This window comes from Astyanax mexicanus, chromosome 10, assembly GCF_023375975.1.
Source record: "Astyanax mexicanus isolate ESR-SI-001 chromosome 10, AstMex3_surface, whole genome shotgun sequence".
Taxonomy (NCBI): domain Eukaryota; kingdom Metazoa; phylum Chordata; class Actinopteri; order Characiformes; family Acestrorhamphidae; genus Astyanax; species Astyanax mexicanus.
Window position 1 is genome coordinate 17,897,977 of NC_064417.1, and position 16,651 is coordinate 17,914,627.

The 16,651-nt window shown below is 37.6% G+C and overlaps 1 protein-coding gene across 1 annotated transcript; it reads right to left on the reverse strand.

Moving 5' to 3' along the window:
• Positions 1–113: 113 nt before the first annotated feature.
• Positions 114–16,309, reverse strand: ptcd3 (pentatricopeptide repeat domain 3). The gene is made up of 24 exons (XM_022683576.2): positions 16,201–16,309; positions 14,658–14,710; positions 14,451–14,490; positions 14,273–14,318; positions 14,126–14,194; positions 13,633–13,737; positions 13,413–13,536; positions 12,503–12,600; positions 8,700–8,770; positions 8,524–8,611; positions 8,361–8,421; positions 7,749–7,831; positions 7,509–7,647; positions 7,330–7,380; positions 6,386–6,475; positions 5,776–5,804; positions 5,564–5,670; positions 4,314–4,392; positions 4,138–4,228; positions 3,968–4,053; positions 2,853–2,992; positions 1,155–1,196; positions 554–712; positions 114–404 (listed from the first exon to the last, which is right to left on the reverse strand). The coding sequence occupies exons 1-24, from the start codon at positions 16,287–16,289 to the stop codon at positions 359–361; spliced, it is 1,986 nt and encodes a 661-aa protein (XP_022539297.2). The 5' UTR covers positions 16,290–16,309; the 3' UTR covers positions 114–358.
• Between the last annotated feature and the right edge of the window lie 342 nt (positions 16,310–16,651).

The window sequence follows — 16,651 nt, forward strand, 5'->3', positions numbered from 1 at the left end:
CATAACCACCCAGTATAAAATGATTCCTCTGCAGGGTCGGTGCAATTACCCATTTTCACCAGAGAGGGCCCTAAATCCCAAAACGTACGGACATCTGCTTAATGAAAATAACATTTGTCACATTGCCAGACCACATTTTATTAGTAATCTTTACAGAATGCCAGGGAATACAATAGTCCTTGACTGAATCCACAACATAGCATGCCAGCATTTTAGTTTGTTTTTATTTACTGGTTTCTATTTACAGATTCATCTCAAGTTTAATTTGTATTGTTCATAAGTTCTCAAAATACAGATCCCAGTTACTAATGACCTTTATTTGATTTTGATGACAAGTAAAATGACACAATCCTCTGATTTAATCACTCATATCTGCGGAGGACTCCAGATCCGTTAAAACGTTCCTGATGATGAAAGAGAAATGGTGTTAATAGATTCAGTACATTTTGCATCATGCAGATGTTTAAGTACAATACTTTAATGCATGTTTCTGAATTGTTATACAAGTTACATTTTATTTTGAACATAAAAATGAATCTGAAAAACACTTTACCTCTGCTCCTCAGTTAACTCAAACTCCTGCTGTACCCTCTCAATGAGACTTGGTGTGACTGGCAGGCAGAAGCTAGCTGAAATCTGAACCAGCTCCACAGCCTGTTGAGCCTTGTTGCTTGCCTTTATAGAGGCCAGGAAATCATTCATAAGGCTTTCGCTGTAAAGAGAAAAACTGAATTCAGTAAGCTTGTTATGATACTGATTTATAGTGCCAGAATAAAAATGTATCTTAAGGCCATTTTTAGCCACTGATAATGGAGAATGGGATAGCGCGAAAAAGTAATTACACCATTTGTTAGTTTAAATTGGAATCTAAAAATGTTTAAATACCTGTAATAGGACATTTCATTTATCCCCTTCCCAACATTGTTTTTCAGATAAAGTTTTAGTCAACCATGCAAGTAAACATAATGGGCAATATCAACTTAATGTATGTGAAGTTAAATGATTTAATTGTAACAGGGCTTTATTTGAATTTCCATATTGAGTCAAGTCCAAGGCAGCGAGATCAGCATCAACTCATAAGGGGAAATCACAGTGCTAAATAGTACAGCTAAAATGTTTCAGCTCATCAGCTTCCAGTCTGGAGCTTTACTTACGGTGGAACTCTATTGTTGGGTTTGAAGAGATTCAACATTTCCCTAAATGAAAAAAAAAAATAACTGTATTAGAAAAATCATCAGTATTGTATTAGAAATAGACTAGAGTCTCATATACAGTGGCTTGCAAAAGTATTCATACCCTTTGAACTTTTTCATATTTTGTCACATTACAACAACAAACAAAAATATTTCATTGGAATTTAATGTGAAAGACCAACACAAAGTGGTAAACAATGGTGAAGTGAAAAGAAAATTATGCATGATTCAACATATTTGTGGAGTGCATAAGTATTAGTGCAACCGGTTGCATTCAGAAGTTGCCTGATGACTGCTAGTGACTAAAAAGAGTCCACCTGTGTGTAATCTAATCTCAGTACAGGTACAGCTGCTCCCTGAAGACCTCAGAAGTTGGTTAAGAGAATATTGGGGAGTGAACAGCATCATAAAGTCCAAAGAACACACCAGACAGGTCAGGAATAAGGTTTTATAGACGTTTAAAGCAGGCTTAGGCTATAAAAAGATGTCCCAAGCTTTGAACGTCTTACAGAGCATCCCATCAATCCATTATCCGGAAATGGAAAGAATATGGCACAACTTTAAACCTACCAAGACAAGGCGTCCACCTAAAGTTACAGACTGAACGAGGAGAGATGCAGCCAGGATGCACATGGTGACTCTGGATGAAATGCAAAGATTCACAGCTCAGGTGGAGGAATCTGTCCACAATCAGATCAACTATTAGTCATCTACACCACAAATCTGATCTTTATGAAAGAGTGGCATAAAGAAAGCCATTGTTAAAAGAAAACCATAAAAGTCCCGTATGCAGTTTGCCAGAAGCCATTTTGGGGACACAGCTAACATGTGGAAGAGGGTGCTGTGGTCAGATGAGACCAAAATTGAACTTATTGGCCACCATGCTAAAACACTATGTGTGGCGGAGAATTAACACTGCACATCACTCTGAACACACCATCCCCACTGTGAAGTATGGTGGCGGCAGCATCATGGTCTGGGGCTGCTTCTCTTCAGCAGGGACAGAGAAGTTGGTCAGAGTTGATGGGAAGATGGATGGAGATAAATACAGGGCAATCCTGGAAGAAAACCTGTTGGAGTCTGCAAAAGACTTGAGACTGGGGCGGAGGTTCACCTTCCAGCAGAACAACGACACTAAACATAAAGCCTGGGCTACAATGAAATGATTTAAAATAAAACACATTCATGTGTTAAAACGGCCCAGTCAAAGTCCTGACCTAAACTCAATTGAGAACTTGTGGCAAGATCTAAAAAAAAAAAATGCTGTTCACAAACGCTCTGTCTAATCTGACTGAGCTTCATCTGTTTTGCAAAGAAGAATGGGCAAAAATTTTAGTCACTAGATGTGTAAAGCTGGTGGAGACACCCTAAAAGACTTGCAGCTGTAATTGCAGCAAAAGGTGGTTCCAAAAATATTGACTCAGGGGGGCTGGATACTTTTCTAGTTTTTTATTTGTAAAAAATGTTTAGAATCATGCATAGTTTGTTTCAATTTCACAACTGTATACCACTTTGTGTTGGTCTTTCATATTAAATTCCAATGAAATATATTTATATTTGTGGTTGTAATGTGACAAAATATGGAAAAGTTCAAGGGGTATGAATACTTTTGAATACAAGCCACTGTAACTAATATAAGCTTAAATCTCTCTAACTCACCAGGCCTGCTGTGTCCTTTCAGCTGCCAGCAGAATTGAGGTGATGCACCTGAGAGAGATGCCTGACCACGTCAGCGGCCCACTCTGCGTCATATACTGACCCTTAATATCCAGAGCGCAGTCCGCAAACGCCTGCTGCACCTGCACAACATCAACAGTGTTTACCCCCAAACCACTGTGTAAGTATTTTACAACAGTGGTTCTTTTATCTCCTTCTGTGATAACTACTAAATGTATTTTTCAACCTCACGGGTCATAATGTGTGTGTGTGTGTGTGTGTATATATATATATATATATATATATATACACACACACACACAAGTTAAATTTACGACGGTCCGGACCTTGGACTGACAAATTTTTCTCCAACTGGACCATACTAATTTCTAATTAAATACCCCTGTAACAGGATTTAATCAAGCATTGCTATCATACCATATGTCCATGCAGTGTTCTTCACCTGCAGATTTTTCTTTAATAATAACAACTTATTTTCTATAACTATCACTTTTCTCCCCAATTTAGAAGGCAAATTATTTATCTCTATCCTCAGGTCTGATGGGTATACATGTCTGCTGGGTAGCCAGGAAATCGCAGTGGCCCAGACACCTGTTTTGACTGTCTTAGTTGTCTGAAATTTGGCATTTGTTTTTAATTAATTAAACTGTTTGTAATAAATATTGTTCATTATTGCAAGTTTTCATTTTGCATTGCATGGTGGAACGATAAAGGTGTCCATAATAACGATACTCAAAACCAACCGGTTCCGAGTATGCATCTTGGATATTTGAGTATACACACTTGGGACAACTTGAGGAAAATGTAAGTTTACAGGATATGCGTAGCTCAGGACACAGAACCATACAAAGTGTACTAAGAGGGCAAATGTGTACCCGTTATGGAAACTGATTATGTGTGGGCAGGTCTAAATCAATTTTTGGCATTTGTGAATCAATTTAGAATCGTCCACGTCCGAATCGCAATGCATTTAATAATGAAGCATTTCCCAATTTCCCAACACCCCTAATTAATGTATATTTAAAAGGTGGGCCTAAGAAATATAAATAAGCTCAAATATAGCATGGTGTTTGGTGGTGTTCTTGTAAAGGATGTACCTCTGGGCTTTGTTTCTCACGGGCCATAAGGGAAAGTATCTCCTCTACCATATCACTCATGTTGCCATAGCCCATCTGTTTAATATCTGTTAGAAATCAGATGTGCAAACAGTTGTAAATACATGTGTAAATTCTATTAATAAAGTGTCCACATTTATATTGTTGCTTACCTTTCCATATTTGAGGAATGAGGTCCAGTCTGTTGTCAGTGTCGAGCGCCTGCAGAAAATCTCTCATTCCTTGAGCAGTGGGGTAGTAAAGCTGCAACAAAACACAAAATCGTAGTTCAGTTTAATAAGTAATGCTTTGCTTTGAGCCATGTCTGCCTTTTTCACTTAGTACTTACTGAGGGAATGAGCTCCTTGTACCATTTCAGCACCACATCGATGTTTTCCATCATACACAGCAAGCTAAAGAATCGCCAGCTGCAACAGGAAGATTGTATTAGGTCTTGTTCCATTAAACACAATCAAAAACTAATGTGAAGTATAGGTTAGGGAGTTGATGGTCATCCATCTCTACATATAGTCAACATTGCCACCTTTGTTTATAAGTCATTCATATGATAATTTAAAATCCCAACCAAGGTAACGACCATTTGATGACCATCAACCCCCAACAATGACAGCCCCCACATACTCCTCCCTATACCGCTACCCTTTCTCCCCCTGCTGTGTTTAAAGCAGTTTCTACTGTTTGTAAAGTTTTACTGAAATGTCTTAGTCAGACAAGAAGACAGATGAAGGACTAGTCACAAGAATAAACTCAAGTCAACTTTCAAACGGTCTCCTGACTCCTGATTCCTGAAGGCCGAATTTCTAACTCAGGCAACATAGTTCTGATTAATATTGTGACTAGACATTGAAACTGTAAAGTACTATTTTATTCTATTTATTGATAAGATTTTCTATAGAGGTACTTTTGGCAAGTTGTCTGTAGGTATGCTAATAAAATGCAGTGCTAACAGGCCTCTTTGCCTGTGTAGTAGAGCCACTTCAGCGGATCCAGAAAGCAGTGCATCTGGTCTTCAACCAACTAAAACGGGCACATGTCATCCCACTGCTCATTGAGCTCCACTGGCTACCGGTTGCTGCTCGTATTCAATTTATAGCTCTTACAATCTCCTACAAGGTGATGACAGATGGGACAGATGGGACCAGTTCAGACAGAATCAATGACCAGTATACACTAGCAGATTACAATCAAAAAGTTGTGTCGAAAAGCTGAAAGGATACTCTAAAAAGGGTCCCTAAACTTCTGATATATTGGCTACTTCTTGAATTGCAGCATGTTTCTTTCTTTAGTTTTATTTCTAATTTTTCCCATTTTCTCCCCAATTTACACAACCCACTCACTAGCACTACCCCCTATCATTAGTGATGCACCAACACACCAGGAAGACTAACACATGCGTCCTCCGATACATGTGGACAGCCACCGCTTCTTTTCGAGCTGATGCAGCATTGCCAATTGTGCAGCATGATGGCAAAGCTGCATTAGCGGGGGTTCGAACCTGCGACCTCCCGCTCATAGTGGCTTTAGACCGCTGGACCACTCAGCGCCCCTGCAGCATGTTTCTTATGAAATTTTACTCACTAGTATATGTTCTGGAAGTATGATTCTCCCAGCAGCTTCCAATTCTCCCCGACTCCAACCACGCTGTGCAATTTGTAAGCCAGTTCTATGTCTTTTGCCTCCTGACACTACAGAGACAAAAGATTCATGAAAGAGACATGATTTAATCTCTTTTTCAAAGTGCAAAATATTGAAAAACAGCAATTTAATCCATGTTATACCACTGTACTTACAATTCTCATGGCATTTATGAAGAATTTCACTGAAAAAAAAAAAAAAACAGAAAAATCACATATGCAGTGATGCAGATTGTTTCACAATAAGGCTGCATTACGACATCTACCTCGTTTAACCTTGTGAAGGAAGAACACTGCAGGTACACTCCATGGATTGTAAAATAATGGGACACACCTCTTAAATCGCTGAATTCATGTGTATAAAGTACATGCAGTCATGCAATAGTGAAAGAATGGTTGATTCTTCAATGCTCACTGAACTCCAGTGTGGTACTGCAGGGTGGCACCGCTGCAACAAGATAGCTGTGAAATGTCTTTCCTCCTAAATGTTCTACCATCAGTTTTTTTTGAGAAGTGGAAGCATCTTAAAAGCACAGCAGTCTAATGCCTATTGATATAGAATAAACTGTAACAATATCTCCTTTGTTGTAATGTGTACAAGTCCCAATACTTCTGTCCATATATTCTTTGTTCATCGTACCATTCTACACATACATTTAATCAATATGTCAGCACAATACACAAACATCCAGAAAATCATAAGGACATACGAAAGGTCTGTGTGTCTCTAGAAGTAAAGAAAAATATGTGTCAGCACTGATCATACCATCATCTGGGTCCTGGGGAGTGAAGCTCTTTCCTGATATCTCATCCAACACTTTCTCAAGAATCTCTGTGTGGCCTTTAGCAAAGGAGGCTGCAAAAAATATGTTACAGTATGTTACATATCTCTGCTCAATATTCTTCAATGCACATTTCATTTTACTGTATAGGTACTGTGCGGTCCTGTCTTTAAAATTCTCTCATCTGCTGTATTTATTGTAGTGTTATAGTTTTATGTTGCACTTCATTACACTTCTGCACTTTATGTTGTCTATTGTTTGTTGTCCCATGCTGCACCATGGTTCCGGGGGAATGTAATTTTGTTACACTGTGTACCTGTACTCAGATGTAATGACAATAAATAGCCTCTTGACTTGACTTGAAATATGTATTATATTTATATATATTTACAAGACATATAACACAGCATTATGTTAACTTTAATATTTTTACTTCAGGGTTCCCAATTCAGTTGCAGATTGTGAATGGTGTAAATACAAATCACACTAGGAGCTTCCTCTCAGGGACACGTATACGTGAAATTACTAACAAGCTGAGAGATATAGAATTGCCATCTAAAGTGAAAGAAGTGGATTGAGGTGGTAGAGTAATATTACGGTATTTAAAACACATGTGACTTAAGTTATGTAGATTTATACAGTTGTGTTACATATGTTACATTGTGTTGCATTCTGGCCCAGTGAGGCAATAACAAAAACAAAGTTCTCCCTATGGAAGCTTTATAACAGAACATTATTAAGCATAGAAAATGGACATATTGTTTTCAGATTATAAAATACCTTTAAAGAGTTATGCTTAATTTTTTTGATATCCTAACTATTTATGCCACATTTAAAATTAATTAGCAGTATTCTGCCCTGATTTATACCCGCACTGTAAATCTGATGACCTAAAATGAAAAATCGTAATAAACACAAATGTTTATACCTTGTTTATAGACGATGCCAAGAATGAGATTATAGGTGGCCAAACTGGGAGCTAAATTGGGAAAGATTTGCACAGTTACACAAACTACTTTGCATAAACAGTCAGTGGTACATGATTGGAATCACTTTTTGTAACATGTAAAAGCTCAGAAATTATATCTGTGTGTTGTGTTTACAAACCAATGCCAAGGGCCTTCATCTCGTTGAATACTGAAAAGACTTTGGCCAGATGCCTGGAGCGCCGTAGACACCTTAGAACTGCATGAAATGTCAGCAAGTTGGGCTTCACATCCTGCTTAGCCATCTGCTTCAGCAAGTTCTACACACGAACACGTACGAGAATACGAACACAGAGAGAAGCTTAGAGTGCAACAAAACAAAGCCACTGGCAAGCACTAAAAACCAGCTGCTCAAACTTACAAGGACCAGTTCCCATTTTTCTTGGATTTGCTCCCTGACTTCTGGGGCAGCAGTGATGAGGGCATTAAAGATGTGCACGTCAGCTGAGGAATAAATGCTTATTTAATGCAAATTCAAATACAATTGCCATGAAGATTCACCCAGACCTCCAAAAACCCACCCACCCCAACCCCTACAGAGAGAGAATACATACAATTAAACACTTAAAACACTTAGTAAATATAACTAAGTGGGCACAAATGCATACAATTGGCAATCCTAAAAGAACATACTTTATTATAATAATGAAATAATAATAATGAAAGCAAGGGGTACATAATTCTAACAGATATAAATTTGTATTAATACATGCATTAATGTCCTTTAATGAAAGCAGCGAATCCTAATGTAACCATCTATAGCTTATCATGCAGTTTTAAATAATAAAAAAAAAAAAAATAGATATGATAAGTTTGTAAGTCCCCTACCCACATAAAGCTGCTTCAAATAGTTCTTTGAGCAATGCTATATTAAATAGTGTTTATGTAGACATGTTAGTGTAAAAGACATGTCATGGTGTAAAAACAAATAAAAAAAATAAAAAAACTAAAGGTAAAAAAAATAAAAGCCTACCTGTCAGTCGATTGTTCAGCATGTCCGTATACATGTCAAAAGCCTTGGAGTAAGCACCATACTGTGGGTTTAACAAGACATAATCAACCTCTGCCTATTTATACATTCACTGCTAAAGACAGTAAAAATAAAGCAATTCTGTGAGCGATGATCTGATCCCTACCTTTACCATTCCTCGGATCAGAGCACCATACGAACGTCTGGTACGTTCTGGCATTATGTGAAAGATCCTCTCGGCATTATTGTTCTCCCTGTTGATTTAAAAAATGATGATTAATCAAATGGATGCATTGTACAAAATATGTAGTTCGTTCACATTAATAATCCTAGAAAACCAACCTCCACCTAGATATGCCAGAGTCTCTTTGTGGAATTCCTTCTTTCTTTTTCACATCCTCCTGGTCCTCCCCCTGCAACACATTAGAAACAACACAATTAAATTGAAGTATAAAAAAATATCATTGCCTTAGGTCTGAAATGAGCCAATGAATGTATTCAGGAATACAGGAAGCAGTCATTTTGCTTGGATCCTCACTGGGATTTCTAATTATTTCCATTTTCTCCCCAATTTAGCACAGCCAATTACCCAACCCACTCACTAGGACTTCCCCTAATGTAATGCCCCAACACAATAGGAGGGTAAAGACACATGCTTCCTCCGATACATGTGAAGTCAGCCACCGCTTCTTTTTTAAGCTGCTGCTGATGCAGCATTTCCGAGTAGCATCACAGCACGCTTGCAGGAAAGCGTGGCGACTCGGTTCCATTACATCAGCTCACAGACGCCCTGTGGTGCGGACATCACCATTTAGTGATGTGGGAAGAGGGCGCCATCTACCCACCTGGAGGCAGCAGGACCAATTAAATACAGGACCAACATAAACACAAAATGAAGTTTTTAAATGAGGTGTTTATTATTAAGGGAGGAAAAAATCCAAACCTACATGGTCATGTGTGAAAAAGTGTTAAATCTATTAAAAAGTGTTCAGTCTAATAACTGGTTGTTCCAACTTCAGTTTCAACAAGTTCAATCAAACTTATACAGTAACTTCAGTAACTGTAATTCCACCACACTGGAGGGTTTTCCAGCATGAAGCACACATTTAGGATTCAGGTCAGGGCTTTGGCTAGGCCACTCCAAAGTCTTCACTTAGTTTTTCCTTAGCCACTCAGAGGTGGACTTGCTGGTGAGTTTTGGGTCATTTTTCTGCTGCAGAACCCAAGAATTTGTTTCAGCCTAAGGTCACGAGCAGATGGTTGGACATTCTCCTTCAGGATCTTTTGATAGACAATGGAATTTAAGTCTTCCAGGCCCTGAAGCAGCAAAACAGCCCCAGACCATCACACTACCACCACCATGTTATACTGCATGTATCATGTTCTTTTCTGAAATGCAGTGTTACTTTCAAGCCAAATGTAATGGGACACACACCTTCCAAAATATTCAACTTTTGTCTCGTCAGGACACAGATACATTTTTCCAAAAGTCTTGGGGATCATTTAGATGTTTTCTGGCATAATTGAAAAGAGCCTTAAATGTTCTTTTTGCTCAGCAGTGTTTTTTTGTCTAGGCACCTTTTGCTCAGCCTCTTTCTGATGGTGGAGTCATGAAAGCTGAACTTAACTGAGGCAAGTGAGGCCTGCAGTTCTTTAGATGGTGTTGTGGGCTCTTTTGTGAACTCTTGGGTTAGTCATTGTTAGAGATGGGTATTGAAATTCGATACCAAAAAGGCACCGACTGAAATGTCTCTGTACCACAGAGTACCGAAAGGTATATAAATAAAAAAAGGTACCCTTTTTTGATAATTTGCAAGAAACACGACAAATGCGGACAGCGTGCACAGCGAGGGCCCCCATGGCACCCTGTCTCACACAAAGTGCATGCATCATTCAAATTCTCCAAACACAGCCACTGTGCTAAAGTCTCTAAAGCTGTCCAGACACTACACGACTTTAAAAAAAATCTGAAAAGACTTTTAAAAGACATCCTCTCACATCTAAAGACTCGTCACAGACTTTTTTGTCGCAGGCTAAAGATTCAGCAAAGACTTGGGATCACTAACTGCAAGACTGCAACTAGCTTCAATCTGAAATTATTTCCATCATGATTCTGAGTTTACATACAATACATATTACATATTAAAATACAAATAATTAAATTACAGTCAATACTGTGATTTATCAGATACTCACAATATTTGTCCACATCAACAGTTTATTTTTCTGCCAGTTTATTGTTCTTGATATTTTTTTAATAGAGTATATTTTTGCCTATAATCTTCATTGCCCCTATTTTTGCTACAACTGTTTCACTGCTGTATATTTGCCTTTGCTTTAGATAAAATTAATGCAATAAAGAACATCATGCTTGCAAAATGTGTATTTATTAAACTTGTTTTTATTAAAATAACACTGCACAAATAACTGCAAAATAAAATAATTTTAAATGTAATGACTTTAAAGTGCTACCTGTGTTTAAAATACTGTACATATTAAAGTAAGAACCATATAAGACCTATTAACTGCAAAATGTGCTCTTTTTAAAAATCGTTTCTAAACAAATCACATGAAATATATTCTTGCTTCTCAAAGCCCTCCTATTGGTTGTTGACATTGTTCACGTCACTATTTGCACAAGCCGAGTCTCAAGACTTGCGATAAAAAAAAAAAAACCCCGACTGATTGAAACTTTCAATCCTAACCACCTTACACTGAACGATCCAGGTGACGCGACCGCGACTCGACTGCAGCTCAACTCTAGCAAGATTCGTGATTTTATCCTGACTCTGGAAATTTGTCTGTGTTAAAAATCGTTAGGTGTAAGGCTGGCATTCTGTCTCACTCACTCAAACTGTCTTCCCCTCTCAGTGTTCTCTGGGATATTATAATAACTCCAGCATAAAAAAAAGATTCATTCATTTTTAAGTGATTGACACCAATAATTTTACTATACTAATGCACTAATACTAATACATCCTTAAAAGAATGCATCCAGTAATACACTTCGGGAAAAATGTTTGTAGTTTAAGCAGCAGTAATGCGGTTGTTTTTATTCATAATAAAGCGCCACAATCGTGCTGACTGTTTATTTGTTCCAACAAGATGACAAAGTCAAAAAACAGGCTGCGCTCCCAAATACTTCTCACGTGCTGAATCCGCAGTAGGTAATCAATCAAAAATTAAAGAGGATCGGACAGCACTCGTTTAATATTCAATGTATTTATTAGACTCACAGATATCACAGACTCACAGATATCTCAGGTATATCAGATATCTGAGTCTAATAAATACATTGAATATTATACGAGTGCTGTCCGATCCTCTTAAATTTCCAACAAGATGACAGTATGAGAATGAGATTACTCATGTCGGCTGTTAAAACTGTTGTGTGAGAATAATTATCGCTTTTTGTATTTTTTGCTTGCAATTTTAAAAAAGGCATCAAAAAAAGTACTAAGTATCAGTATGGAATTCAAGGTCCTGTACCGATACTGGTATTGATTTATTTTATCTTTATAACCTTTTACAGACAGAAAGATCTCAATTTGATCCTGAATGTGAACTGCATGATGTCTAGTTTTTTTTTATGGATCTTTTAGTCTACGTTGCTTTCTCAGGATGGTCCTATTTAAGTAATTTCTTGATTGAGAACAGGTGTGGCAGTAATCAGGCCTGGGTGTGGCAAGAGAAATTGAATTCTGGTGTGATAAACCACTGTTAAGTTAGGCTTTAATTATTATATCCCTTATTCAAACCTTCATAAAAAAAAGACATTTTATTTGCTTAGTCTTTGACTAAGTGTTTAAATTTTCTGGTAATCTAAAACATTTAAAAAAAAATGCAAAACTATAAAAAAATCATGAAGGATGCTAACACTTTCATACAACTGTACTTAATATTTTAATGCAAATGTCTCATTCTCCAGGAAATTATTAAAATGCACTTTAAAAAAAAAAACACAAAGTTTGAAATTATTTTTAGAAGTCATTTTGAAACTACACTGAGAAAACAGTGGCAGGTCATGAAATAAAAGCAATATATCAAACATACATGCAGATGAATGGCCATCTTTAGATCTAGACATCACAATGCCAGTTACACCCCTATCAAATGTCTTTTGTTGGTTTCTGTATTAGACTCACCATGTAGTCACTTCCCTGCTCTGGTGCCGGGTCCTGATCTCCATACAGACAGATCAGATCCAGCAGGTCGTTGGTCAGATCCACTGACAAAGGTGTGCCTGTGCAAAGTTTAACGGTCACCATTTCAGATACTGAACTTCACACACAGCAAGTCTAAAAGATCCGTACACCAAAACTACGTACAATAACTAGAAACTATAGATAGACACAGTACATTTTACACAAATAACAATGTACAGTTAGACCCATAAATATTTGGACAGTGACACAGTGTTCATGATTTGGGCTCTGAAAGCCACTACACTGGATTTGAACTAAAACAAATGAGATGCAATTAAAGTAAAGACTTTCAGGCTTCAGTAAAGGGGTTAAACAAAATATTCTATTAAACGGTTATGAATTGCAGCCATTTTTGCAGCACTCTTTCTCTGACTGATTTCTACTTTTTTCAGCTTAATGATTGTCTGTTTTTTTCCCTTGAGAGCTACTTTGACCACATGTTGTGGGTTCACAGCATCAGCTTTCAAATGCAAAATGCCACACCTATAATCAACTCCAGATCTGCTTAACTGATTATTTAATACTGTGGGAAAAGCCAATGGAGCCCATTAAATAGCTTTTGAGATTGTTTGCCCCATTACTATTTATGATAACATATTAAATAACAATTGAGACTTTCTATATTATTTTATTAGATATGTTAATGCTGACTGACAGAAAAAGACAATTACCATTAACACTATTATATAATACCATAATAGTAGTGTTATAGTAGTATTAAAATTATAAGCACTTTTCCAACACATTGTACAGAAGATGCATGATCAAGTCTTCCTTGAATACCCTCTAATAAGGAGGTAGGTTAAAAAAACTGAAAATAACCAGAAATTAAATCTGTTTTTTCACATACCTGACTGCTGCAGCTGATCATACATATCTACAGCCGCCTTCACCTTCCTGAGCTGGATACGCTCAATAAGAGCCGCCTCAGACACTTCCTCTATCTCCAACTCCAGAGTCTCAGGCATTAAACACTATTAAAGGGCAAAGTTAAAGGAGAGTCAGTATCCATGAAGAACATCCTATATCTTTAAAAATCGAATTTTACAATTAAATGCTTGTAGTCTCACTGGAATATGAGGCTCTGCAAAGTCTTTCTGGAAATATTTGGGGTAGGTATTGATGAAATATTTAGCAGTATTTCTGCCCGATTCCTTGGATAAAGTGAACAATTTCTGTGGAGGAAACAAAAAAAAAAAGAATATTCTATAGTAAGAGAGCTACTTTAATAACTTGAGAACTCACTACTGTATCTGTTCTTTTATTTCTTAGTTTATATCCGTTTTTATATAAATAATGATTTTCTTTTAAAAGATTTCTGGCAATTTTTCTTCAAAAAAAAAAAAACATAAAACATTAAAAATGTTTGCACAATATGTTTTTTCTAGGGAAAACTTAATACATTAACAAGAACTAATAATGGAAACAGAAACTTATGGAAAGTAAATATATTCGTTAAATAAATGGAAATTAATTGAAATTAAATGCAATTAAAGTAATGAAAAGCATTTAATTAATTAACTTACTTATAAACTAATATTCTTGCTCAAATAAAATACTCACAAACTGTGCATATGAATTTGGTATGAGGTAGGAGTCGTCCTGCAATACATAGTTTGATGCAGTTGGGTCCTGAAAAAAAGGACTCATTTTAACAGGCATTCACCTCACATCTTGTTAATGTACAGCTGAAATGGCAGGTTAACCTACTCTGTTTACAGTGGCTGCCAGAGCCTGTAACACAGCTTCTTTATTCCTGTTACAAGAAATAAAATACAAAATAAAATAAAAAAAACATAAGTAATGTGATAAGTCATGTTTTATATACACAAGAATGTCTGTGCATTAAAAGTATTACAATAAAGACAAAGCTTAAATATTATTCTACCATGTTTTCTTTCTTGGAATGACAATTTCCTCTGCAGATCCTGAGGGAAAAAATGCAGAGAGGATGATAATTTAGTGAGACAGTGTACATACAGCAATCTGAAGCCTGAACAATTCCTCAGTCATGAATCTACATGATACATTATTTGCAGAACTGACAGGACAGAAACAAGAGCTAGTTGATGGGGAAAACTAAAAACTCTCTAACCTGAAACTTCAGCGGCAGATTGCTGACAGGCTGCAGAACCCAGACCAACATACCTGTTTCAGAACAATTTCCAAAAAAACAAACTGGTTAAACATACACACACTATACATGCAAACAGATAAATATTAAAGCTTTGTGAGTATTTGATCTAATTAGAATGCAGTATGTGTCAGCCTCAATGTGAAGTACTTGCTGATACGAATAATACTGAAAGGACAAACACAACACAAACAAAATAATTGACTCTTATGTCATTTTAACATAAACCTGTAATAAAACGAATGCCTCAATAGGTCTGTAGATCTGATACTACTAGTTAAAATATTACAATAACTAAAATAAGAATCTCTACTAGGAAACACTGGATCTCAGAGAATTAGAATTTTCTGCAGATATAAAAACTCTGAGTCAGACCTGGGCATTTTATGGCCTGCAGGTAAATGATAAATGATAAATGGCTCTTCACATATCCACCTTTGAAATTGAACTGGAGAATTAGAGCCCAAATGTCAGTTGCAACCGACCCCTAGTGACTCCATGCCCTAAAATGCACTCTATAATCACGAAAAGAGTCACAGTGCCCTGCTCACTGCCCTCTTTGTAGGGGGAAAAAGTGACTGAATGCCCACTAGGGTGCCTATGATAATGTGCCCTTAGATCAGAAATAATGTGTCTTAATGAGTGATCATTTTTCTGCCCTTCAAAACAGTGCCATTAAGTACCTTCTACGACACCCTCTATGCTGTATAGGTTTTCCTACACACACACACTGATTCTCCACATACAGTTGACACACACACACACTGACTCTCCACACACACTCCACACACACACACTGACTCTCCACACACACACACACAGTACACACACACACACACTGATTCTTCACATACACACAGTCCACACACACACTGACCCTCCAGACACACACACACACTGACTCTCCACACACACTCCACACACACACACTGACTCTTCACATACACACAGTCCACACACACACTGACCCTCCACACACACACACACACATACACACACTGACTCTCCACACACAGTCCACACACACAGACTCTCCACACACACTCCACACACACACACACTGACTCTCCACACACACTCCACACACACACACACACACACTGACTCTCCACACACACAGTCCACACACACAGACTGACTCTCCACATACACACAGTCCACACACACACTGACCCTCCACACACACACACACACACACACACATACATACACACACTGACTCTCCACACACAGTCCACACACACACTGACTCTCCACACACACTCCACACACACACACACTGACTCTCCACACACACTCCACACACACACACACACACTGACTCTCCACACACACAGTCCACACACACAGACTGACTCTCCACACACACTCCACACACACACACACTGACTCTCCACACACACTCCACACACACACACACACACACACACACACACACACAAACACTGATTCTCCACATACACACAGTCCACACACACACAGCCTGTATTGAGTAGAATCTCACCTTCGCTGCAGTATATCTCTGGCTCCCCGCTGGAATATTCTGCCTGTCTTGTGTATCTGTCGCCCTACGTGCACACAGGAGGACGCCATTTTACCCTTAAAGCCAGAGAACCTCTACAGAGGAGAATTCACACTTTACAGTCTCTTCCGGGTTTATTATCAACCACCAGGGGGCGCTCCTGTGTGAGTCCTAAATGAAGGGGTTCATATGGAACTTCGAGGCGAAATTATATAAATTTTTTATGTGCTTTATATTTTTATACTGAATATTGCACTTACTGTTTCAACACAGAATATACACATTTAAAGCTCCAGTTATAAGACTTTTAAACATGGCTGTAACTCCAGGGCCTGTGTAACATTCATTAGTTCCGTTTTCTGACTGTTTAATAATAAATTCAGCAAAAAAAAACATGGGCTGTAACACTTAATAAATTCATTTTTAACATTTA

What these genes read in the sequence shown, in the direction of transcription:
- ptcd3 (XM_022683576.2), bottom strand. Translation starts at nt 16,289, where the DNA reads ATGGCGTCCTCCTGTGTGCACGTAGGGCGACAGATACACAAGACAGGC. An exon ending in GAAAGGACACAGCAGGCCTG is followed by an intron (nt 1,197 to 2,852) that starts GTGAGTTAGAGA and finishes TTTTTCATTTAG; the next exon opens with GGAAATGTTGAATCTCTTCA. An exon ending in CCCAACAATAGAGTTCCACC is followed by an intron (nt 713 to 1,154) that starts GTAAGTAAAGCT and finishes TTCTCTTTACAG; the next exon opens with CGAAAGCCTTATGAATGATT.